The sequence below is a fragment of the Dermacentor albipictus genome, chromosome 4 (genome assembly GCF_038994185.2).
Source record: "Dermacentor albipictus isolate Rhodes 1998 colony chromosome 4, USDA_Dalb.pri_finalv2, whole genome shotgun sequence".
Lineage (NCBI taxonomy): Eukaryota > Metazoa > Arthropoda > Arachnida > Ixodida > Ixodidae > Dermacentor > Dermacentor albipictus.
In genome coordinates, this window is record NC_091824.1 from 137338728 (window position 1) to 137365318 (window position 26591).

At 49.6% G+C, this 26591-nt stretch overlaps 1 protein-coding gene across 10 annotated transcripts in view; it reads left to right on the forward strand.

Moving 5' to 3' along the window:
• LOC139059338 (POU domain protein 2-like) overlaps nucleotides 1-26591 on the forward strand; it is a 582494-nt gene that overhangs the window by 425146 nt on the left and 130757 nt on the right. The window contains exon 1 of one of the 10 annotated variants that reach the window (XM_070537611.1): nucleotides 13394-13535. The exons of 8 other annotated variants lie outside the window; for them this stretch is intronic. In XM_070537611.1, coding sequence (XP_070393712.1) covers nucleotides 13451-13535 — 85 coding nt within the window. In that variant the 5' untranslated portion in view covers nucleotides 13394-13450. Of the gene's footprint in view, nucleotides 1-13393; nucleotides 13536-26591 lie in introns of those variants that run through there. One more of the 10 variants, XM_070537618.1, reaches the window with a different exon arrangement.

A 26591-nucleotide genomic window follows, 5' to 3' on the forward strand; every position in this document is an offset into this window, starting at 1 on the left:
GTTGGCGCGATGCCTGAGGCAGGCTCTCTTACCGGTCGGTACCGGCAACCGCGCATTTGGAGCTGAGCTTCACTCGCGGAAAAAAAAAATAGCAACAATATTTTTGACAGCCTTGTTTACACGCAGCCATCTTAGCTTTCGCAGCAAGCATTCCTTAGATTAAATAGTAAAATAACTCGAGAGTGAGTGCTTGCTGTCAGCGGATGGCGGAACTGCGTATTAAGCTATTTCTTGCGTCACTGCAGTTTTCCTGTCTTACAGCGTGAGTGACGATATGTGTATTAACGCCTTCAGGGCTCTTACGTCCGTTTGGCGCTTAAACGACCAGGTTTCCGCGTTTACAGCTTCTGAGCTCCATAATTTGTGCCGTCTCCTTGTCAGAAGCGCGATACTGTTCAACCATGCTTCACCAAATTGTGTGAACTTTCCTTTTGCACCGATGCATAATTGCTTCCTGCTTAATAAATCGTATTTCGAGACATGGAACTTCATTCCCCATGTCTTTAGCGACGATAGACACCAAGGCTTGTTGAAGAAAACAGGGCCTTTAGTCACAAAGGCTATTGAGCCAAAATTGTAGCAGACGCTAGCGAATCATTACGCTGAACAATAGCACTAGCAAAGGCTGTGTGTCAATGGTAGGCAGCATTTACGAACGATGGCCCGTATTCACCGAAACGTTCTTACGCTAGAAATGTTCGTAAGAGCAAACGTTACCCAATCTTAATGTCGGATTAGCGAAAGTGACCTGCAAATGGAAGAGACCACTTATGAAAGAATCATTTTGCGTATATCGGCTCCGTATCACCGAAGGGGCACAGGCCGTCTAGAAAGCCACTTGCTGAATGTTTATTTCATTAGAAGATCGTGCCATCAGAAATGTTATCTTAGAAAACTTGAAAGGCTCCGAAAGCTTAGTTTATCTCAATGGCCCCATCGCCCGATCTGATCACATGGATTCTGGTCACGTTATTTTAGCTGTGGGTGCATTGCGTCTTTAGCTGCTAATCACAGTTGCGCTTTATTCGTGTAATTTTCGGCGGGACGACGGCGCTGACCTTTGCTATGATGTCAACTGGCGCTTTACAGCCCACTACTTGTTAAACATCCGCTTCAGTTTATCAGGAGCTAGATGCTCAAATACGACTTGCGAAGCATGGAGTTGAAATTGCATGAGAACGAGTTAGAACGCTTGCAGTGCGAATTCGCTTTGGAGAGCGTTTCCTGCGCAACGTCCCTGGTAATTTATTTTATGCGTTTCATTCGGCCGCATACTATCGCTTGTGCACCATTCCGAGATAAAATAGTTGTTCTTAGAAGCTTAAACTGTTAGAATACGTTTGCTGAGATTTCGCTGCTTTCTTTTGAAGGGCATTACCGTGGTACAGCCTCGGTTAAGTTCTTGAAGCAACTCGCAGATTCATGAGAGCTTACTTTCTTCTCTATATTATGGTTATTTAGTTTATATTCTATTTGTGTGTCTTGTTGATATGAATACGAGTGATAAGAAACGAGGTATGCGCACATGTAGCTCTCAGATACGTGGCTTTACGGGTCATCAGAAAAAGAATATCCCTGAATATAACGAGGAAGATCATGTCCACGTTGTCCTGGAATTTGGTTACGCTGCCGCACACGGAGCCTGGCGACCTCGACGGCAGCCACCTAACGAGGGGTGATCTGCTGCACAAAAGGCGACTGTTTCGTTTTGGGTACAGGTCGAAGCTTCAGGGAGACAGGCAGTTGGGAGTTGCAGCTCGCGTATGCGGTCGTATTTTTTCCTTCGCAGATGCTGAACGAGGTCTTTGATGCGTGCGGGAAGCATGAACTCCTGCAGATGCGTGTTAGTTCCTGTAATGTGATTTTCATCGCGACGGTCGCGTTTCGCCATGAGCAGGCACTCGTGTGCTCTATTTCTTCAAAGGGGCACGTTCATTGACACATTCCGTTCTCGGTTCCTGCCCTCTTAATGGCACGGGAAGATGCATTTCCAGGCGTATATACGTCTCAGCTGAGAAGCGTCTTTTCATCTCCCAGGTTTTTGTTTGGAGAGAACATTCAGATCAGCGATGTCGTCGATGTCGATGTCGTCGATGTCGATCAGCGATGTCGTTGGTTTCGCTGACCTATGGTGCTCCGTTTCATGCTATTGTGGCAGCTGAGTGCGTGTTATGGAGGCGTGCGCAGGAAGTCAATGCGGCGTCATTTGACTATATATCTGAAGCGAAGGAACTCGCCGCGATGGGACTACAGTGCAGTGGTAGGATCTCGTTCCTCATTGGCTGACGCAGCTGCAGCTTAACCTAATGATACGTTTTTGTGAAAGCCACTGTAGTTCATGACGCTGCGTTCCCGTGGCGAGATTTGGGGATTCTAATTTAACTGACAGCGGTAATTTAAAGCACGCTTTACTTTTATTATCTGCAAGATACGTTATACTTCAACCACATTCACGAGTACGCGGCGCACAAACCGATCTTATCTCACCCGATGTACAAGCACAGTCTTTGAGGGTAGTTTTTTTAGCTGTCCTCGAAAGCGAGTTCGCATTATTTCAAACTCGCGTTTGCGCTTTGTTTATCCGTGTGTGCGTTGTAAGAAGGTACTCGAACTCTAATCCACAATGCATTAATTTCTCACTCTGTGGAAGACCGGCCAGCTCCCGATTCCAGCTCGGGTGCGCGATCATGCGCGATGATCTCGCCTGTGAAGGTCCCATAGGCCTGCAGGCTCCTTCGTCGTCTTCTCGGAGCTTTGCATCCGCCGCAAATTCCGGCAATTGACAGCGTCGTTCCGCGTCGCTCCACGCGTCGATCTCCTCTTGCCGTCCTGACCGCACACCGCGCTCATCTTTATTTTCTTTGGGCGCCTTTCCTTGCACCCACATTCCTGCATAGGCCATTTCTTTATTCTTCTTCTTTGTGTGTGCGTGTGCCATTCTGGGAAAGTCGAATCATCGCAAGATTGCCACGATTATGGAAATGCGCGAATATGGGCGCGGGCAGACAGGCGTGTCGCGCACGTATACGCAGTGCGTACGCAAGCCGCGAGAATGCGAGCGAGAGGCGAGGGAGAGGGAGATGGCGTTTCGGGCGGCGCGCACGAGCTTCGCATTTCCAAGTGATATTCCCCGCGTGCTTTGTATGGATATGCGCGCCCGGGCCATAACGCGGATGCGTTCGCCCTTGAAAGCCGTCAAAGGAATACGTCAAGGCGATCGCTTTACCCCGCAACCGGCGCCGTTGCTGCAGGCCTCCCGCCGGTGCTGCGGCCGCGGCTGTGGCCACGGGAGGATGCGTTTCCCCCAAATGCGCTATGCCGTTCTTGTTGTTATTTTTCGTTCCTCGCGGACCTTTCTGTGTCCGAGACGTTCACTCCTTGCGACGTGTTTGCCCGGCCTCCTCCCGCTCCGGCGGCGGCCCTCCTCAATCGCTCGGCGCACTCGCTCGTGCTTGCGCGCGCGTGCGCGATCGAGGATGCTTATTTGAAGCCCTGCCACGTCTCTATTCGGCGAGGGTCTCGGAGTTGGTGACGTTGCCGAGACCGACGGCTTCTCTGCAAAACCAGCCCCCTGCCGCGGATGGCTTTTTATCGCTCTCGAGGTCGTGCGTTTGTTTGAGGCGAGGTCGCTTGCGCAAGGACTTTGGTCGGTACGACACGGTGCGTAGATTGGCTATAGAGTCTCGGCTCCTCTGTTGCCCATCACCTATGCTGGGTGCACCAGCGTTCTATTTTATATTTGTTTCGCGGAAAGTGCAGCATTCTTCCTCAACGCTATCGCACTGAAGCACATCCTTTAATCGCCATTGTGCGTTGGCTACGGCGTTTTAATACTCGAAAAAAAGGTTGCGTTGTGGACCGTTGGTTGTGACGCTTTGGTGCTAAACACAGTATCGTGGGTGCCATTCCAATCGGGGTATAATGCAAGTTCGGCATGCATTTGATGTGTCTGTAGGCGAACATTTCATGACATAAACAGCGGATCGTTTTTTCTTGCACTACTTCGAATCCTTTCACTAGTCCAACCTTATGAAAATTCCTACGATGTTCTTATACTCTGACGTGCAATTTGTTTTTCTATGGTGGTATGCGAATATTCGGCGTCCTTAGTGCGAATCGAGTAGTCATTGCCAGTTAATTTAAAGTACAAGGGGAATTTCATATTGATATAACAATTTATTCTGAATACTATGCGACAACTAAAATAATCTGAAATACCATGGAGAAACTCACGTGAAAGGAGTGGCTATTATATTGGACGCTCCGAATGTCCTCTGATAAGAGGCGGAATTCGCATAATTTTACTACATAAAGCATTGTTGCTACGAGGGGGCACTGCTTACAAAGAAAGTTCATCGAAGCAGCTCAGCTTGCACATTAACGTCATGTCATCTAGTTAATTGCGTCTCAATTGAGTAAAGAACAGAAACGCGCTTTGTAGGGTTCCCACACACACTAGTAACAGCTCAAGTTTATATTCGAAAGAGGCGCGTCTCTGCCTTAAATTTCTTTTTTGTCTACTGTTCAGCATGATTTGATACCTTGACTTGCTTTATCTGCTTTCTGTCTTTTTGAGTTGATGCATCTCTAAACAATTTGCTTGTATGCTTTTTGTGGCTATGAGCACTCTTATGGATGCATCCAACGCTTAATTACTTCAATTCGGTACGCTCTGTGTGCGAACATTCCACTCCACATTTCTCTTTGCTGTGCATAGCCATAAATAGCCCGAATCGCGAGGTCTAATGAGGTCTCTCTCTCTCTTTCTCTCTGTAGCTGCCCAATGGCCTGAATATATCCGATGTATTTCAAAGATGCCTTTTTTTTTTCTTGGTTTCCTCTTATTATTTATTGAGATGCTCGGCATCTCTGGTGCCAAAGTTAGCACATTATTAGCGCGAGTCATTTGAAAACTTTCATTAGAAAGTAAAGAAACAAACTTTTTACGTCCATCTGCGTTGCGCATAGCTCCTTTGTTTCGGTGTTCTCATTGTCGTAGACACAAGGGTTTATATAAGAAGGAGAAGAAGGAGGAGGAATTTGATTAAAGAATGGTCCAATATTATTATTATATATATTTTTTTTTACCCCAGGGCTGTTTGTAAGCCTAGGTGCCAGCCAATCCTGATGTTGTAGACAACATTAGCGAAAGCTGCCGGTTTGTGGCAGATTGTAATTGAAAAGCTTTGTAAATACAACCACAGATGTGGTCGCCTTGCTCTTGGTTCCGCTTTATGAACTGCCAATTTCTTTCGGTTTTGGGCGCACAAGTATTGAAAACCCACCATACATATGTACTCGATTGCGTTCGAAAAATTCTGTATTCGGCCACTTCCCTTTGAGCTGATTAATCGGCCTTGAATGCTTGGCTGTCGGGCAAATCACCTGGCGAGATCTAGCGCTGTTAAATCTTTACCGAGTTCAAGCTTTACCGAATCAAAAAGGGCCATGGTTGCATGGCGGCCTTTCACGTTACGCCTGAATATACGACTCACTAATTTTCGAGCCACGCGGAGTAGAGCCGGCTTTGCACTGAAGTGCTTCAGCGGCGCGCATTTCAATCATTTCGTGGTGTGTCGCGCCGATCGCGCGCGGTCGGAGACGCTGCTTGCACTGGGGCTGTGGGAAAATTACTTCTGCAGGCTTAATTTATTGACGACTCCAGTCCGTGGCGGGTTCAGAACAGGTGTCAAACGCTGGACGCCGTTTCGTGCTTCAGCGGTAACATCTGACTGTGGTTCTATTAAATACATCCATTCATTGGTGACTAGTACTGAACAGTTCGAATGTGGGGTCGTGTTCTCGGACGATCAGTTTCGGCGATACTGTCGCCTCCGTGTGACGTAGTGCTTCAACCGGCGAATCAGCGCGCGCCCGATATCCGAGGCGATAGTATCGCCGTAAGTGGTCGCCCCAGAATGCGTCCCTTGGTGAGCATCGTCGTCCTAGCCTCGACAGCGAACCACGCGCGCACCGACTTTCCTCTTCCTCCCTGCGCTGCACTGTGATTTCTAACAGGGCGCTTTGTGTGGAACGTCTATTGTAATTGGCGTGGTTAAGGAGTAGCGCGTGAAGAACATACACCGTAATCAATTGTGGCTTACGTACATGGCCACCCGGTTCCCAGTAAATAGTTGGCAGCATATTACTGAAGCGCATTGCTTCAGAATGCCTGTTTATTTTTTTCTATTGAAGCACATGGCTCCATTAGTGCGCTTTTAACTTTGAAATGCTCGCGCTTTAGAATTTCCCGCAGTCGTCATTTACGGCGCTGCTTACCTCTTGAAGCAACAGCTGTTGAAAGCACTTCTGCAGTAGTGAGGGCTTTTTACTTGTGGATTTAACCCAGTCTAAGTGCCACTCGATAATTTTCTGGCTTGAGATATCACTCGATATCAAACCCTACATACACGAGGTCTCTGAATTAAGCGGGTATTTGAGAAATAATATGCAATATTAGTGGGCGAAGGGATGCTGAAACGAAAAAGAAATTCTCGTTTAGTCTTCGGAAGTCAGGCTTCACGCGTGTGAATCCTAGCCCCTCGTACGGGGCTTCGCGTCGTTCATGCTTGACTTTCCTCTGCGGCTGACGGTCGCTGAAGTGCCGGCCTTCTGGCAGCGTTGGTCGTAAGCGAAGACGCATTATGTTTGTATTTGCTTCGCCAGATATTAGAATTGTGATTCTTGTTGTCTTTCACATCGATCCTGCTCCCGGTTCAGTGACGTACTTTATATTGCTCTGGCATGGGTAACATCAGCATCGGTATTTTTCTATGCGAGCCATTTATATTGGATCCCATACGGTACGTTGTATTCTCAGGACGAGTCTGATCGCATATTTAATCCCTAGAAACGTGGCGTGGCAGAGTTGCAACGAATAGAGTCGCCAACGTGTCGACTGCGACATCTTTGTGTGTGGCGTGATTCAGGGCACTGAGCCACGTTACACTCGGCGGCGGAAGACAGTTCTTTGCCTGAATCGAGCCTTAGCATTGACTTCTGGGAACAAATGATAGATGGTGGGACTGTCTATCGTAGGCGGTGCTTCCTCATATTAAAAAAGAAGATCTTATCAAAACGCGTTCATTAAGCTGCTCGCAGATAGACCATGGTAGGGATCAGTACAAATGGTTTTGCGCGAAAATAGGGAACTGTGATGAACGTGTCTCTAGTTTGCTGAGTTGGTTATATGTCTAGGTGTCAACGGCACATAAAGGTGCGTAAGGAGAAGCGTCATTAACAACAAGCGCGTGCGTGCTGGGTAAGAAAGCCTAGCTGCTTATGTGCTCGTTGTTTTGTGCTGCGCTGGCATCGACGATGACCACTTTCCGAGTGTGTTTCATGCCGATAGTTTTTGTTCGTTGTGCAGTCCGCCGTCTGTTGCACAGAGAGAGAGAGAGATTAGGGAAGGGGGAAAAGCAAGCAAGTTAAGCACCAGAGCATTCTGAGTATGGTTGCCCACTTTATTCTTAGGGCGGGAAATAGCAGGTAGAGGTAGGAAAAAAAAGAGAGAGAGAGAGAATAGAGTCAGTGAGCACACGTCACTTAATGTTAGTGCATGCCTGCCGTCTGTGCGGAAGTCGGCAGAACATATCGTTCTGGGAATACGGGGAGTACCCTGCGTGGCCGAGTCCATCGCGAGAACGTCCACGACGCGCCTGCCGCCTGGCGGACGTCTCATCGTCATCAAAGAAGGGAGTCAAAGGAGCACGCCCTTCCCCTATCATCCGGCCCCCGTGGCAGGCATCCTCCGTCTGTCCGTCTCGCAAGGTCCCGCGTCAGGCCGAGCCCGTACTCCGCGTTTACCGCGCACCACCGAGGCCGCTCGTTTGCTTATTGCCGTGCTGCGCCGTCGGCGGCACAAACAGAGCCACTCTCTCTTTAATGAAGGCCGTCGCGCGGACGTGCTCGTGGGGCGTCACGTGCGCGCGCGCGAGCAGCGAGAGATGCGTGTTTCCGAGCCGCGCGCTTCTTTCCAGCCCCGGCCGCCTCGCGTCCCGGCGCGTTCGTGGCCGCGTGCGTGCGTTTGTATGCTAATGCCCCGGCGTCGAGTGCGTGCATTCATCGCGCAAATGGACTCCGCGTCGCGCCGCCGGCTCAGCCTTAATTACGGTGGCCGACCGTGTCCGGCGCCGGAGCATCGGTCGTCGCTCTTCGCTTCTCTCGTCTCGGTTACGCGAACCCCTCGCTTCGCCCTCTTTTCTTTTTTAATTCTTACTCTTTTATTTCGTCTTTCCTCGGTGCATAGAAATGGCTGGGCATGCACGCGCAGGCACGTACGCGCGCTCAAAAAGAAAACGTAAACAACGGCGTTTCCACAAACGGCCAGGAAAGCCCTGTCGTTCGCCTTTTTTTTTCTTTTTTTTTCTGACAGTTTTGAACTGCTGTTTTTAGCTCGGGTCGGTCGTGTTCGCTCGCGCGTTGTTTGTAGCCGCAACGAAAGGGCAGGAGTGAGGCAGGCCTATGCGTCGCGCCGGTACACGAATTATTCGCCCGAGCCGTTGGCTTCACACGGCGGGTGGTTCATAAGCGTGCGGTCAATTTCGTCTGTTTCGTTAATGTTTATATCAGCTGATGGCGTGCGTTTTGCTTTTGTACGTTAGTTTTAACCGCTTAGCTGCCTGTGTCCACTTGGACATCGGTTCAAAGCTTTTCCACCAGATGGCACCTTCTTAAATTTGACAATGTTCTTTCCGTCTGCCTTAACACGGCCGCTGTGAGTGACTGGGTAGGTGATACGCCATGTCACCGTGTGCGTACGTAAGCCCTTGCGCGCGTTGTACAGGACGAAAACGGCGTACCGTAAAAGTGTGAGCACTAATGCGCATCACCGCAGCGCAGAGTGTGCTGAATGCACGCGTTCGCACCTCTGCTTTACTATATATTGTCAAGCTATGCATTATGAGCGTTCGTGCTCAATCACATCAGTGGCGCGTTTGCAATATATAGTATGTACCGCCGAACAGTAACTTCCGTGCTATAACCCATATTCATTGTTGACCGGAACGTGGCGTTTCGTTCAATACGGTTGCTTTTAGGACAATTCGGGACTGTGCGCCTCTCTCGAACCTGTACTCTGGAAGGGTACTTTCACATCACCCGTGTATTTTCTTCGTGCTTATGTATCACTTACATTGTGCAATTAAGTGCACATTCGTTTTCTTGCAACCTTTCGCAGCTAAAGAACCCGCTTATTGGAAATGTACCGCGAGTGACTTTCAGTTTTGTGGCGTTCGGTTCGTGTTGGTGAAGCGCGGGTGTTGTATTGTGACGCATGTGGCTTGAAACCGTTTTTTTCGGGCGTGATCCTGATCGGTACAGACAAACGAAGCGGCTGCTTTCGGTAAGATTTTTCGAAATATCTTCAGGGCGAGTGGAAGTCCGTCACTCCCCTGGAAAGTGTCTCTCTGTGTACATAGCGCCAATCAGGAGACGCGTACGATGGCTTACGTGTTGGCGACATATTCTGTTTATAAGTTCTGTTTAACGAATTTGGGCTTGCCCGCTGTTTACGACAGATTTTTCGATAACGAACTTAATAAGCAGCTGCATCTAGATTTCTACATCATTATTATATGTAATTTCTATAGCCACGCGCTTTTACTTCTGCATGGCACATCCATAGGAGACTTCTGAGACTATCAGTGACACGGGTATTTGCAAGGCAAATGTAAAACAAACAAAAAGATAGAGAACGTACGGGGGACTGGCATGAAACGCACATGCACACAAACATACACGCACAAAAAGTAAGACCGAGCACGATGGAAATGACGCTCTATGCAGACCACGTGGAGAGATCGCTCGCATTTACTCAGCTTCGCGGCAGCATCGTATTCACGACATATTTTCAGAGGCACGAGAGAAAGGGCGACCAGCTAACGACCTGCAGTCAGGCTCGGGTGACAGCGCCGGCCCACTGGCCACGCCAGTGTGTGCGGTACGTGCTCTGTTGGCGCAGCTGCGGCTGTGCGGATGAATGCCTGCCGAATGTTGAGAGGGCGCTGTTTAAAAGGGAACACAATGAATGACTGAGGAGCGTTATGAAGCAGCGCATTCTTCTTGAGTGCGGTGTTTACCGGAGGCATTGCGTACACGTCCTATTCTACACTAAATATCGGCGCTGGTCGACCATCACGAACTGTTCCTGGCGGCCTGCTTGCGGCCATTTAGAACCAGTACACCTTTGCGTGACGGGTATACACTAGTGCGTTTTGTGTCGAACATGCTGCGTTTCGGTTGTACGCGGCTATACTAAGTGAATTGAGTGGTGAATGGAGCAAAGATAACCACATGGCGGGTTCTCGTTCTTTAACTGCTCTTTAATGGTACCGACGCAAGGCACCCGTCTGTCGCTTCCTGTAGTCAACAATTCTTTCAACGAACTACGATGGAGAACACTGTTCATTACGCGCGGCGCTCGTCTCCCCGTGACGCCGTGAAAAGTACGTTTGAAATGACACCTTTATTTGAAGTTGGTTACACTGTGCGTTTCGTTTCGTATAATCGTAGAGGTGAACATAAAAGATAAATCACTGCTTCGGGATGCAGTGATTATGATCTTGATGTTGTCACGTTTGGACAATACGAAACTGTAAGAGCGCCTGAATAACACCCTCGACAACATGTTAGCTATGTACATGGGATGCCATCCTTCCCTACGTAACCTTCCCTTACAACACGGCGGTGCAAGAAACAGCGCAGATCACGCCGTCCAAGTTGGTTTACGGAAGGAATCCAACGACGACTCTCGAAGCCATGCTGTTACACGTTACCGACGAAGAGAATCTCTACGTCGCCGCCTACCTGCAGAAGAAGCACGACAACTTGCCCGCTTGCGCACCAAGAGCCAGCAAAGAACGGACCGCCGACAGTACAGTCTTCGACACTGCTACGTGGAATACCAACTGCGGGGACCGTGTTTGGGTCTGCATGGTCCCCGACACGCCCACGAAGACTTAGAAAATTGTGCCGTGCTATTTTGGACCCTACGAAATCATGCGACGTATTGACACTCTGGACTATATGAGGCCGTGCGAGACGGCATTTGCTAATCACAGCGGCGCGGTGCACGACCTGAAATCGTCCACGTGGAGAGTCTTATTTAAGCCTTTCTTTGCCCGCTGACGAACTTCTGGACTTTGTTTCTTTGTTGCTGTGTCGTTTTTTTTTTCTTTACTACGGTTGCTTTTGTTTTTCGCTCTTGCGTTTGCAGCATCATGACGATGCCTTTTAAGAGGGGGCCATTAACGCGTGTGCTTGTTTTTCTTTCTCCGGTAGCCACTTTTCACCGGATAACAAATGTTGAACGTTATCGCTCGGCGCAGGACGCGCCTGTATGTATCGGAAGTTTCTCGAATGTTATCGATGGCTGTATCCGTTGTCTGTTGTTACCGGACTCGGTGTAACCTGGGGACGTATTCTGCGACGATCACTTTTCGGTGATAGTAGCGCTTCAGCCGTCACGCGCACACTGATTGGCTGGTTGAGCAAAATTGAATCAGCGTTTTGGCTCGTTGCGCACTCTACGTCACGCGAAGGCGATAGTATCGCCGAAGTGATCGTTGCAGAATAAGTCGCCTGATTGTACGCACGGCGCGAATTGTGTAGAAGAAAAACGTTTATTCACTAAAGAGAAAATAAATACCGTGAAGAATGTAAAGCGAGTGGAATCTTCATTTCAAACACCCAGTGGTTTTGGCTGCTGCTCTCGCCTGGATTACCAGCCAGCAATGGGTCGCTAGGTCTGGGCTGGACAGGGTGGTACTTTCTTTATGGTACGCGGGCAGTTGCGATTATACTGGAGCCTTCGACGAGCCATGTATATAACAGCCGACGCGCTTGACTCGCTGGTCAGATTTTCAACAATCGCCGACTTAGCTCGCGGCTCTCGTTGTGCTTCGAACAAGTGACTTCTTTTTGTATGCTCAGGTTCGCCCAGCAAAAAGCTAGTTTTGGCATTCACAGTTTTTTTTCTACTTTGTTCCTTCACCGTCACTACAGCATGACAGTATGCAAAAGTTACTGCGCAATATCCTGATTGCTGCAAGGGGAAAAACAGCCATCGTGTTGTTTTTCTTACTTTGTTTCTCTCACGTGGTTATGTGTGTGGTTTCGTCGGCAAGGGCAAGGTGCATATGCACTAAATATAGGTGATATACATTTTCATAATCAACGGCAATTACACCACCAAAGACAGGTTTGTTGACTGTTGGACGCAACGAAAATTATTCATTCGTGAGTCCTAATATTTGCCGCATTCACGCGAAGTGTGGAGGCTCCTGTGGGCACATATGTAGCCAGATGATTCAATGACAGATCGCTCAGTTAAATCATGCTGGGTACTTAGTGCGACAATATGAAGGGGAACACCAAATATTGGTTTAAAGGCGACAGCTTTTCATGTTCCCGCGCTGAAATATTTTAAAAAAAGAAGGACGTATACGTGCCGGCGGTGGCGTTCTTCGAAGCGAGAACAAAATAACGAATAGCACAGTATCAGGTTCTCGTCTAAGCGTTTCCTCCAATCGCTGTTTGAAGCACGGATTAAGGGTTTATTTTGATGTTACCACTGTATATGTTCGTACATGCGTGCGCGTTCACGTTCTTTTTAAGTATATAAAGATGCATGGCATGGTTGGAAGGCAGTATCTTACAGTCTGTACTTTTTTATCTATCATGCAATTTACCTGTACTCGATTATGCTTTCCTTATAGCTTTGGCATAATGTAATTGTGCCTGTATTGTGTTTAAACAGTTTGCATGTCGCCTCGACCACCGTAGTAGAGGGAGAGAGGAAGAAAGAGAAGGCACGGCAATGGAGTTAACCTGGTTACACCGGGTTACTACCCTATACACTGGTATAGGGGAATGAAAAGGAAGAAGTGATGCGCGCGCGAAAACAGTAGCATGCTAGCATTCACCGCGCATTCAAGAACAGTTGCGTACCCCGGCGTGTTAAAGTGCAACAGGATTCCATATCCATTGGTAGCGTTATTTACCTGCTGCGAAGTTAACGCCTCTGTAGACGTTATTGAAACTGAAACCTCGGTCTTGCCTCGGTGTTGCTCCATTTACTTGTTCGTCATTTATTCGCGGCAACGTTGCAGGTGCTGTGAACCAGCACGTGAATATGCAGCCCGTCGCATGCCTACTAGGTCTTACGATTTTATCGTAACGTGCCCGATTTTCTGCACATTTTTATGAGTGCCGTATAGACCCCTATATTTTTACGATTTTCCATGTTCTGTGTTCAAAACTCACTGCTGCATCTCGCCTATGCGCGGTGCTATGTTGGCAACACTGAATTTGTTGGCTTTTATCCAAATCCAAAGCCAACAATCGTTTCCGAAAGCGTAGGTTCTCGCCTTTGCTGGCCTTGTCGTTCCTGTATCCCGTGCGTTTCCTCCAGAGCTGTGGCACATATGATCCCGTGCAAGCAGCTTAAGCGATGTCGGGGGGAAGTACTTTCAAGCATTTATCCTGTGCTATTCGGCCGACTTTCCAGAGATCAAGAAGTCGCACAAAGGCTAAAGGTAGGCATTCTGTAGTTTGTGCTGCTTCGATGTCAACATTTCGCGGTCACCGGGATATTCTATTGTATCTGTATAGGTGCGAAAAAATAAAGTTTCGGCGAAAATATTGGACTCAAACGAGGAGCTTGGAGGGTTCTGCTGCCGATCAGCGTTTCTCGATACTGCTCGAGCTGAATACCTTTTGCAGATTGAGTCAAGGGTAACAGCCCCTGTCTACGAAGCTCCCCCTCCTTTCTGTGTGTTCAGTGAAAGAAAGGTGCGGGAGTGAGTGTGTCAACCGTCGCCCTCAAAACGGGTCCTTCAAAGGCTTTGGACGCTCCGATTGGACGAAGGTTGGATGGCAGTTTCTCTGTCCTAGGGAGGATAGAGTGGTCTTAAGCAGCCGTTTTGGTTCCTCGGTGGGCTTCATTTCAGTCATGCTAGACTAATGAGATGTCACGTTCTCCACTCTTCATGTCGATCTCGTGAATAAACGCAGTACTCCTCGTTCTCGATGAGAACATGTTCCTCCCTTCAAGAGCGTCCTTAGCGTGGATGAAGTCGAGCGATGGCATGGGCCAGCTGCCCCTTTCGACAAGCTCGACCCCAACTCTTGCACCGTTTACGGCTGCTGGTCGCGCCGGAGAACTCTTTCAGAAAAGCTGCCCTGAATATTGTAACCTGTTTTTTTGTGCATTTCACCTAAGCACTAGCTTCCGGGCAGGAAAGCGATATTTTAGTTTTTTTTTTTATTTATGCAATTGTAGTATTTTTTTGGCGTCTCGTGTAGTATCTTAAGCGGTGCGGGGTTGGTAGACATGTTGTTGTATGTGAACTTATTACCTCCTCTCTTCGATAGGCAGTGCGGCCTTCGAATTTCCGGCTTCTCTTTCCTAAAGATAATCCTTACTTACCAGCACATTATTTTCATTCACACCATTAATCAGTCGAGAGCTCCTGTAGGTGGTTCTGCCGACCTCATTAAGCCCCCCAGTGGAAGCGAGACCGCGTCCCTATATACAGCGATGAGATAAAGACAACCCCGGCTCTCGCTTAAATATCTGAGCAGCCTCTTTCCAACACCCCCCTTCGCTTTCTTTGCACCCTTGAGTCGCGTGACGCAATCTCATCCTCATCGCTCGTTGTCGCCGACGCACTTGCCCCCCCCCGTTTTCCTGGCGGGCCTGCTCCAGTGTTTCCGCAAATATTACCGTCACTCCAGTCGGTGTATTCCTCGAGGAACGACCCGTGCCAGGATGAAACAAGGGGGCCCCGGCTCCTCGTAGATCTCGTGCCGAGTCTTCCGAGCCGGCTTCCCCCTTGCCGCGTCGCCCCGGGCCCGAGAGGGGGAACGCGTCTCGCGAGGAAAGGAACGCGAGGGGTGGCCGCGACGGGCGGCGCCGCCCGCTCGCATATGCGCGCATCGCCGCGTCCTTCTGCCGTGCTGCTCGGCAGGCACGCGAAGGCGCGTGCATGATAATGCCGCCGCTTCGCCATTCGGCCCGACGTCGCCGCTCCACCCTCGCGTATCGACCGGCCACCGCGGCGAGCAATCAAAGCGGCCGTATGCAAAGGAGCGCGTGCCGACGCCGCCACCACCGCCGGCGGCCTTGTTCTCCGCTCGCCGCCTTGCGCCGGCCTCGCTTCGGTCCCGGGCGTTGCGCTGCGCGAAGCTCGCGACAGCCCCCTTTCCTCTCTCTCCCCCGCTGCTCTGTTCCCCCGCTGCGCCCCTTCTTACGGACTTGTTTGGTTTCTTCAAACTTTCGCCAGTCGGTCGTCTTGTCTAACGGAAGAAAGCGCGTGCGTGCACTCGAGTTTGCTTGCATGGTCGGTAAGGCGGCCGCTCTCGAATCGCGTTCCTCCCTTTGTTTGGTTTCATATTCCTTTTCTTTTTTTCGGAATCTCTCTCGCGCTGGCTCTTTCGCCTTTCTGCGAATCTCCGGCAGCTTGCCTTAGCGCCAGCGCCCTGCCGCCTCTCTTTGTATGTATGTATGTTTTCATTTCTTCTTCTTCCGCCCACGCAGATGTAATCTTATCGATCTCGGCCTCCTCCGTACGTTCCTCGTGCGTGCGTCGCTGCGTATTGGAAGGAGCAGAGCGCGGCATACGCAGCAGCAGAGCGGACTCGCACGCGCGCGCGCGCTCCCGCCGCGAGGTCCGCTTTGTATATTCTTGCTGCTCCTTTGCATCTGCTCCCGGGTCTCTGGCGGCGGCGTGCCGTTTCAATATCGGCTCCACTCGACCCCCCGCCTCCGTCCCTCCCTCCAGGCCCACTTCACCTTTCCTTCTCGCGTTTCCTTCGGGCTGCCTTTTGTTGGTCAGCGTTTCGTGCTCTCCTTCGGCTTGGATTAGACTTTGCTCTGGTGCTCTGTACCAGGCCGCTGTTCGATACCAAAACTACGTTTCTTCCATTTTTGCCTTTTAAAACTGCCTTTGTCCCCCCCTCCCACTTCCCGCCTTCATGTCTGTCTTTTCGTCATTCTTTGTACTAGTGACTTTCGTATCGTATGTAGCACGCCGCCGCTTGTTTTTGATGTCGACTTCAGCTATTCCAACGCCCTTTTTGCTGGTCGAAATTTATTTTTCTCTCTCTCTCGTTCATCGCGTTGCGCTGCTTTTGCGAGTGGGTCGGACTGCCGAGGCATGCAAGAACGTCCGGGATGCCGAATAGAGAAAGAATGGATGCCAGAATGACAAATACTACAAAAAATATAAAAGAAAGGAGTAACAAAGGAAAGCGTTCTTCGAGCGAGAAAACAGCGGAGCTGAAAGACTGAGAACGAGAACGTGCTTGCCGAGGCATATCAGGGCGAGCAACAAGGGGAGAGGAGGCGAGATCGCCAGTAAACGTGGAGGGAGCCAAAATCATGAAAACACATCCGCACATTGTGCGCTGGAGAAATGGTATGGGAACTTGGACGAAATGCCTCTCGCCGCGCAGTATGCAGGAAAGGGTTGCGCGGAGGAAAAGAGTCAAGAAAAATAATAAATAGGAAGGCGGCAAAAGCGGCACCAGGTTGTGAAAAATATAGGCAGGTAGAACGAGCGGCGTCTAGAGAAGCAGTCCTGGCAAGCTCGTTCTTGGCCCCTCCAGGCCGGGAGAGAAGGCAGCCCTGGGATGACCGAGGTTGAGGAGGGGCCTGTGGCGAGGGAAGCGCGCAGCACGACGTGCTCGCGAGACGGTTAGGGAGATGGGAGGGGAGAGGAGGAGGGCTGGGAGGTCTAGGGAAGCTGACGCTGCGAGAGGAAAGAGAAAGAGTGTGAGTGAAAGGGAGAGACAAATCAGAATGGCCGCTAGGCAGCGCGGCCCAAACGCGCGCGTGATAGAAAATGTAAACGCGCGCGCCCGAGTTTGGCAACCGGAGGAAACAGGCCGGACAAATAGGCAAAAGACGAAGAGGCGGGCATCGGAGGAACGGGCAGAAGAGGGTGGAATACGAAAAGGAAATCTCGGAATTTCGCCGAGGAGAAATAAGACGAGAGAGAAAAAAAAATGTCAGAACTGAAGAGAATATAAGCGCGCGCGGCACGCGCCCGCGTGTTCGCATTGGTATTGAGTTTCCGTCTCCTCCATTCTTTATAAGTTCCCCTCCGGCTGCGGGCGGCAGCATTGCCCGCCCGGCCGCCTGCTGCCACCCCCCCCCCCTCCCCCAATTCGTGTTTCGAGAGCGGCGCCGCTGCTGGTCTTGCGTGGCAACGGCGCGGCCCGTGCTCTGCATCCGAGGACGAGACTCGCGCTGCGTCCGACTCGGTCATGGCGGCCTCGGCTCGTTTTCTCGCCCACGACTCGGCTGCCGACGGGCATCGAGTTGTTCGGCAGGCATCCGCGTATGTATACGGGCGCTCGTGTGCGTTGCCGCACGCACACGCCGAGGTTGTGCTTTAGTCGTCGCTTCTCTAGGCTCCGCAGCTTGTCGTGTATCACGGTGGATCATTGATAACGTTTATGCGAACCCGAATACACGAACCGAATCTGGTCCAGCTTGCTTATGGGTGGCAGAGCTAGCGTGTAGTCATCTGGCCTGTGATTGTTAGGTTGACTCAACCACGCTCTCTTAGCAAGGAACATAAAAGCGGATGGGTCGGTTCTATTTTTCGCAGCCAGTGATGAAGAAACAGTCGTCGTGTTCTCATGCTAAGTTCGTTAAGCCTCGACGCAAGCTTCGTCTGAACTTTCAGCCAGAGGGAATTTTGTTTGTGCAAACGCTGTTGGGACCGGCTGTCTCAACTCAACATAGGAATCGAGCAAGTACATTTCATGTAAAAAAGTCCACTGAGGCGCACACGCATGCAAGCTAGTTTGCAGCGGTCGTCGCTGTTGAATGCGAGTTAGCGGACGTCGTTATGCAGAAGCTTTCCGGTGAGCTTACGAGTGCCATGTTCGCGCGTGCATATACGCTGTTCCCCTTAATTGTTCCTGTGAACCCTTTTCACGTTGATCTCCTGGGCGCCGCCATGTTTGGTCACGTGGTGGTGCGCCCATTGCTTGCCTCATTTACCTGACGTCACTTCGGATGACGTCAGTTCGGCTCGAAAACGCTCTGTTCCGACGTGTGTCGTAGACGGTCACTGGGTGGACGACACGAAGCTTTGGTCACAGCTTCAAAGGACATGTAAGCGCTTTCGGAGCTCATTGCGCCTTGTCCGAACGGCGCAAGCAGAGTATACAGTGCTTGTGCTAAAAGAGGGGCTACATATGTATTCCAAGCTGTCTAAGCTTTCCGCTTCCTAATTAAATCAGGATTAGTGTTTTTTTTTTATTTTGCCTTCGTTCTTTATTTGGGCAAACACTTTGAAGCAGTGGTTGGTGATTTTTCTGACTCGGTAGAGTTCCTCGGGGCTGTCACTATCTGTTGTCTGCTTTCTGCCTAATCGCTCGCGGGTGCATTAAGTTGCGATATATTTGTTCTTGCTGCGCGCAACGCTTAGACGAAGATGTTCTGTACTTTGTAATAGTTTGTAGCAAAGACGTATATTATTGCTAGTCACTCGCTTACTGTGGGAACCATCGCGCAACGTTCAGCTTCGAACATTAGTGTGCTGTCGGTGCAGGCGCCGCCACCATGCTTTGGCGCATTGATTCAAGTGTGGACCGATTACTTGTGATACGTAAGCGATACAACAGGCGTTAGTTTGCGTGTGATTTGTGGTGGATGTGTGTAGATAACGTGGGAGACACTTACTATGCCAGGAAGCGGCACTATTTTCTTTTTGACTGTAACGAGTGACATACTCACTCTTGCCGATGTTCCAATTATGGAAGTCCTTCCTTTGGAGGTTATGTATACAATGCTGGCGGACGAGTGAATTTTTTTATCCTCGAGAAAAGTCGTGTATGGGGAAGGATGGCCGGCAACACAGGCAAACCTTATGTATAGCAGCGGTCCATGAACTTTGTCACACGTCTTCATACCATTCTTTAAATATGCCAGTCATTATTTTTTCAGCCCCAATTAATGTACACGTCTTCCCTCTTCCGCTCAATATTTTGAAGACTCAGTGAAGCACAGAACGTTGGTGTACACCCAGTTGCATTTGCGACACCTGATCGAACATTAGCAAGGCAGAAATGGTAAAGGTTCGTATTCGTTCGCTTTATCTGAGGCAGCGCCCCGCCGAGTGCGCCATCTTATTTCTCTATAGAGCAAGAAGCTCCGCTGAAACGGTCAATAGATCCTGCGCCACCTCGCATTGACGTCGTCATAGGCTTCATATAATTAGCCATTGAAGTAAAAACATAATAAGAGGCCGGTTCAAGTACAGCACCAAGGTGGCCTCATGGTTAGAAAGTACAAAGCATAAATAGGGTCGGCTGGGAAAAGAACACATTTTATAGCGGGATAAAGAGATCGAGCGAGGACGAGGCGATGGAACAGACCAGACGCCCGTGGCGCCTACGGCGAAATGGAAAGCGCACGCAAGCCGGCCAAGCATCTCGAGCGACGGCGTCATCAGGGGGCTAGCCGCAGGGGCGAGGCCAGACTTTTCCTGGAAGAGCCCCGGGTTTATGCATAGGACCGCAGCGCGGGCCTGGCGGTGGTGCAGGCAGGCCCGTTTCTGCCGTCCCCTCCTCCGGGCCTCCTCGCTCCTCACGATGACCCCTCGTCTCCGCCGGAAGAGGAAAGCCCCCGGGGCACTGGACAAGGGAGCCGCCGTCCAAATCCCACGGCTCCCTCCTCGTCCGCCTTCTATTTTCCCTCTGCTCCGGCTGCCGCAGCCACGCGGCCCCGTACGTAGCGCGGGGAGAACGCTGTAAAGAATAATAACCTTCCTCCTCGCCGCCCTGTCCTCTTCACAACCTGCGGCTCCCTTACGCTTAGCTGGCCGCTGCCACGTAAGAGCGGCCACCGAGTGAAATAGGGACCCAAGTTGCCGGGAGTTTGGGGAGTTCTGATGAAAACACAGAACAGAGCCATATAGGTGGACAGGGATGGAGGAAGGAGAGGAGGCAGAATGTTCCTGTGCGCCAAGCAAAATAAAAAAAAGGTGAAGCCACTCCAGCAATCGATAGCCTGTCGGAGTAGGGAAACAGTTTTGAGTCTCTGTTCCTGCGAAAATATATGTGGACCTTCGCGAAGCGAATATACACGCGTCCAGCAGGGATCGCCGTCAGCTATGTGCGCGTGTGTTTATACATATTCCTGCTTTATCGCTGACGTGTCTCTCTGGCTGTCCCTTTTTCCTTCTGCGTTCCTTTCTTTTTCTGTTCTTCCTGCGCAGATTTTCTCGTCGGCCTCTATGCTTTGCAGCTCGGCTTTGCAGACCTCTCGTGACAGACCGTGCTTCTCGGGCAGCAAGGCGGCGGCTCCTCCGTGCCGAGCAGCAGGCCGATGCTTATGGAGGACGTAGATATATATACGCGCGTGTCGGAGAGCCGGCACGTCTCTGCAGGCTGCAATCTTGGGAGACGTGCGTGACAGGTTCGGCCCGAAGAGGGATGGCGTAGCTTAGCATAGTATGACGTAGGTGCCGCGGTGTAGGAGCCGCCTTCTGGGGCCGGCGTGCGCGACTCGCGTGCTTATGCCCTCCCATTAGGTTATATATCGGCGCTGTTGCTCGGACGCCTTTAACGTACGTCGCGGGATATTCAATTTCGCGTATCAACACCCCCACCGCCCTAACATTTTTTTTTTCTTTCACTCCGCCTCAAGACACTTGCGGACGGCGGTTATTGACGGCAATGTTCAATATATGTTGCGTTGTCCAGGTAAGCAGGCTTACACGATGCTGGCACAGCTTGAAGACGTTGATGACTGTATGGTGCGTGAGATTGGTTACTCAACTACGGCCGCTGCAGTATACTGGCTTTGTCGTGTTACCGTGCTTGGCATTGCTGAGGCGCCTCGCTTAATAATATTCACATAGCGCTGCTTGGAGTAGCGTGCTACTCCAAAACTCGGGTGCTCCAAGATGAGCTCGCCTTCTCATCCGGCCCTGTACCCGCTGATTTTGCAGGCTCATGGCAACCGCGGTTCTTTCTAGTGGTTTTACTTCTTATTAGTTCATTTCGTTGGGGCAGCGTTAAAGCGCTAATAGGGAGAAATTATGCCTGGATGAGGCGACGGATGATCCGAGAAAGCTCCGAAAGGACGTGGCGTTGTCTCTTGGCTCGCCAGCAAACGATGCCTAAGGTCTCTCGCCGGTTCTGCCTTTCTCGCCGACTTTGCACGCCGTCAGGCTCTCTCGCTTCGCTGGCTGGTATAAATCCGCCGTCTTTTGTTTTTTCACTTCCGGAGGAAGCCGGGAAGTTGAGCGGGGCAGCAGAGACAGGCAGCGGGCGCACGCCCGTGCAGAGAGCGGCCGAGTGTAGAGCAAGCAGTGCTCGCTCCACGCTGCCGTCTGTGGTGTAACGCGCCTCCCGTATGACCATCGATTTAGCAATCCATCTTCCGGGCTGGGCCTATCGGGCCGGCCCAGGTATCCTTCGAACGGCGCCGTCGCTTCTTCGGCTCGCGTGGGCTCGCGCACGCGTGCACCCCGCACGTTGCAGGATGCCTGCTTGCCCTTCCCGCAGGCCTCGCACGCGTGCGTGCACGCGCGTGCGTGTGTATGTGTATACCTGTGCTCGGCCGGAATGCGTCGTCGCGGTTCCGTTGGCTCGCCTCCAGTATATAGCGATCGCATTGTGCACCGCGTAACGGGCCGCTTGTCTCGCTCCCCGCTGCCGTGCTGGGACGAGCACCTCGTAACGCGTTTGACGGATGCCCCGCCAACAACGGCTTCTGCATGCTACGCCCCCCCCCCCCCTCTCTCTCTCTCTCTCTCTCTCTCTCTCTCTCTCTCTCTTCTTTCCATACTTTTTGGCTCCTTCCTTCGCTGCGGTGTTGTTTTCCCAGAGATGGCGACAACCCTTGAAGCATTTGGCATCAGAGGCGCCTGTTGGTCGCTTGACGAGGTATATTGCTGCGAGTAGTATTTGTGGTACACTTCCCACTCGAGTTCTTGCAGGCATCTCCGGTTGTCTCAAGCGTGCTTCAGGGCGCGGTTCCGGGTTCCTTACGTTTTCTCATTTGTATAAATTGTCTTCCCAATAATATGTCTTCTAACATTCGTCTATTCGCCGACGACTGTGCCATTTACCGCAGTACCAGTAACAACCTTGAATCTGCCAAACTCCAACATGATGTGCATCGCATCGGAAAATGGTGCGACATGTGGTTGGTGTCCCCCAACATAAACAAAACTGCAATCATTTCCTTCCACCGTCGCTCATAGTATTCCACAACATGTTACACAATTGTTACACAATTAGCGGTTCCCAAATGTCTTCCTTACACTCATATAAATATCTTGGCGTCTGCCTGTCTCGCGATCTTATATGGTCGTCGCACATAATTAACATCACAAATGATGCTAACCGTAGCCTCGCTTATTTACGTCGTAACTTGCATCATACCCCCTCCTCTATAAATATACTTGTTTACCAAACACTGGTATGACCGAAACTCGAGTACGCCAGCGCCGTTTGGGACCCACATCAGATTAGCCTTTCAAACATGTTGGAATCACTCCAAAATCGTGATGCAAGGTTCATTTATTTGGAACACTCTTATCTGACAAGCGTGACAGCGCTAAGAGCCCGGGCCAACCTTCTCAGCCTTGAATGCCGCCGCAAAATTTCGAGGCTTTCCACTCTTCACAAATTTTAGCAGTCGTCGATTAGCCCAGCCATCATCACTCCCGCTCACCGACTATCGCTTCACATCAGTCACCAAAAAAGCCGTTCATTCCTCGCATGCCCACAATTTCGTACATATGACTTCATTTTTCGGCCAAACGGCAAAAGATTGGAACAAATTACCCGTAGGTGCGGTAAACAACACCGACCCTCATAAATTTGAAGCGGCTCTGGCCGACATTATTAAATATTTGTATATATACGTCAAGTGAAGCAACATTTTTGTATGCGCTAAATATTACAGATGTCAATATTTATTGTACTGCTATATGCGTTGTGTTTGTTTCATTATATTTGTTATTCATCGTTATTTTGCATTCTTGTAATTAGCGTTTCCTTCTTGATATTGAATTGTTTCTATGTGCGCTTAACTATTCCTCAGGTAAAACCCCAGATCAAGGGTATATTGAGGTGCTTAAATAAAATGAATAATTAACAACCAGTCCAAGGCTCTCAAAACCTCTAAAACACTCTCTGAATTCAAGGGCCGTGTTTTGTAAATAATATTTTCTTCTGATTCTATTCACTTTTTATCATCTGTTCCGTCGATTAGCCGAAACCGCCAATAGGGCGGTCCTGCATGGTATCGTGCTGCTGTAATAATAATAATAATAATAATAATAATAATAATAATAATAATAATAATAATAATAATAATAATAATACTGAATTTTCTTTCGGGCTGCGATCGCAATTATTGTCATGAAAATGCTCGTATAGAGCCTAGAACATGGTATTTGAAAGCAAGCGGAATTTCTTTTCGTACAGACAACAAAATAGGATAAACATTAATTGTAAATATTAATACGCGTTTTTGTTAGCTCGATCAATACGCTGTCGAAGTATATTGCCTCGCGTGCTTTTCACATGTTATGCTTTACAGTCGCCTCTTACTCTGGTCTTGTGTCACTCATAGCTTTCGGCAACCAGTCGTCAAGCGCGTGCAGTTGTAGCCGTTCTTCCCTGCATTCTGCATTTATTTCGCTGAGGTAACTCATGAAGGTTAAATTCCCTTATGGTATACGAATAGGAATAGTGGAGAGGGAAAGGGGTCCTAATGTGTGCTTTGGGAACTGCAGAAACGTTTTGAACTCTTGTTCAAGGAGGACACTTCATATATAGAGTAACTAATGTGAAGTAAGGTACCGTTTGAAAGTTACGTTAATAAGTTCTTTTGTCACATTAAAGATGATAAACGGCATGTTTGCGGCATCTGGAGCATCAATAGCTATATTGGAAATACTAAGAAATGTTTTACCGCTAGATCGAGTCCAGCGTGACCTGAAAACCATAATTAACTATCCTGCCCGCATAACTGCATTTCTTGCCGCTTAGGTTTTTTTTTTTTCCTTTTTTTATCCTTCTTTCTTTCTCACCTATTTCATCCCCTTTCCCTTCCCCCAGAACAGGGTAGCCAACCGGAGATAATCTCTGGTTAACCTCCCTGTCTTTCCTTTGCCTTTCTCTCTCTCTCTCTCTCTTGCCGCTAAAGAACCTTTAAATTTAGCGTGGAAAACAGTAAGTTGGCATAAGTGGTCGGCGCAGCAATGGCAGTACATGTCCGTGCTATAGCCGCTTTTCGATCGTTTGAAATGCTGCACTACCTCAGAGAATATGGCGAGTAAAGTTTCATGGCTCCTCAATTCATTTCCAGCCGCCCCTTGCGCCACAACCAACCATGACTATAAGGCAGTCCGTCGTTTCGGTGCTAGCCTAAAAACTAACCAGCAAGTGGCTCACTGTTTGGGCTTTCTCTTATAGCTTGAAAGTAATGCTATGTAAACGTATCTGCCAACTCTCCCTAACTTACCACACATTTTGCGAATTCGAGCTAAGCTCCTACGATTTTACGAATGTTGCCAAGTTGTGGTTGGGTTCGTCAACTCGGGCAAACTCACAAAATTCTGTTTTTGAGTTTACAAGTTGCAACAATGGTTAGGCGGGGAAAACGGTCGCAGGTAAACGATTAGCTGTGCCAGTACTGAATGAACCAAGGTGCGACCTGCACCGGGTACGAGTAAGAAACATTCAAGGTGTGAATAAGGCTGGGGATCCTGTCAATTTTTCACCGTAACACTGGATTATTGCAAACAAATTCCGAGCGGAGTGTCACTCGTCGGTCTTTGACCATGGATGTGCTCTTTTGGTGAAAGCACAACAGAGGGACCTGCTTCGAGCAAGTTCACTTATAGTCTAGTTCCTGAAGCAAGCGAAATCGGCTGCAGAAAATTCGCTGAACAAGTCAGTGCTGTCCAAAAACAATGAGACGCTCGTCAGTGTCTGCGATTCCAACATTGCTGCTGCAAATGGGCAGCATCTCATGTAAATCATTGTTAATGGAGTGCGTATGTATCCCACAAAAGGCGTGTGCTTAAGGCAAAGTTGTTGTTTTGTTAAAGCCTGCAATCTCCGCCTGCATTCTAACTTGACCTAATCTTGGATTCACGCTGCTTAGATGAGGTGTTTTTAACCTTGTTGTAAGTTAAAGAGGACGCGAATCGGATGGGTTTAGAACAAATGACGGTTTAATAGTCGCTTATTTACGACGTTGATTATCGTTTTACTTAAGAAGGAACTGAAGTGTTGAAATAGTTACCTAATGCTATGGCTTCTGCAATTAATTTCATTCATATAAATAATGAAAGCTGTCGTAATTATCGTAATAAGTGCCAGGTTTTGTAGGGAAATAGAACATTTCTGACGAACTGGCTGTACGTCTGTACTAGAAGTGCACCTCGCTTCCAGCGTGATCGCCAGTGTTAGAACCTCGCTTGCCGTTTGCCTCGCTTAATTCCTGCAGCGGTTTCTCTTCTCTTCAGCGCTATACGTACCTACATGCTCGACCTGCTTGTAGCACTACGGCCTTACAAGGGCGGCTGGGCTAGGTACGCGGGTCTAGCCGCCGTGATTCTCACCGTTCTCGCCTCTCTCTCTGTGTCTTCTTTTTTTTCCCCGTTCTCCTTTTCCTGTCGTTCCCCACCAAGCACGTGTTCTCTCCGCTGCCTTTAGGTGACCGTGCTTCGCCGATTCGCCGGGAGGAACAGCTCCCGGTGTGATAAACACCGCTGCAAACACCGTGCTGCCAGGCTCAACTCGCCGAATACCGCGTTCTCCCGTGTACTTCTGGCGCGGCTTGGTTGGTGGTGGTGGACTGGCCATCATTCCTTGGAATATTGCGAGAGTTTGTGTTAAAACAGGCGGAAGTAAGCCTCCTAGAGAGGAGCATGACGTTGTTAGAAACGATGTTAGAAAAATATTGAGTGAATCAATTGGTGAACGAATTAATGGAGAGAGTGGGACAAGGTGTAAACCAGAGTGCTGCATCGTGTAGGCTGAAAAGGGGGGGGGGGGGGAATAACCCAGTGATCAAAAGTGTAAGATGGGCTTTACTGGTTGTGCGTTAGCATATTCGGACATGTATGCCACATTAACGTGACCATAACTTGCGAACACTGCCCAATCCCGAATCCAGAGTTTCAAATCAATATATATTTATCGTCTATATTTCGTTATATAACCGATTGTGCTGGTTATTCTTATTCGGGCCCTTGTCTGTCGTCGGCAGCCTCTGTGATGTAAAGTTTTATGTCAAGTTCCATCGTCGCCTCATCGTTGGTTGTTCATGAGGGATGCAGTCACGTCTCGTGGATTCGTTGTCGAATTGTGTTTCTTTCATGCTTTCATTTATGTTGCCTTTGGTCTATCGGCAAACCCACAATGTCATACAGAAAATATTACACACTTGCGCATCCTCCCTTGCCACAAGCTTGGAGGCATCGTAGAACCACATCATTTGGTTGCTTTCGCGAGTTCTGTGGCTTGAACTATCATGCTAGCCCGTGGGGGATGAGTCCTTCTTTCGAGATGGTGAATTTGTGTTACTGCGACTTATATAACGT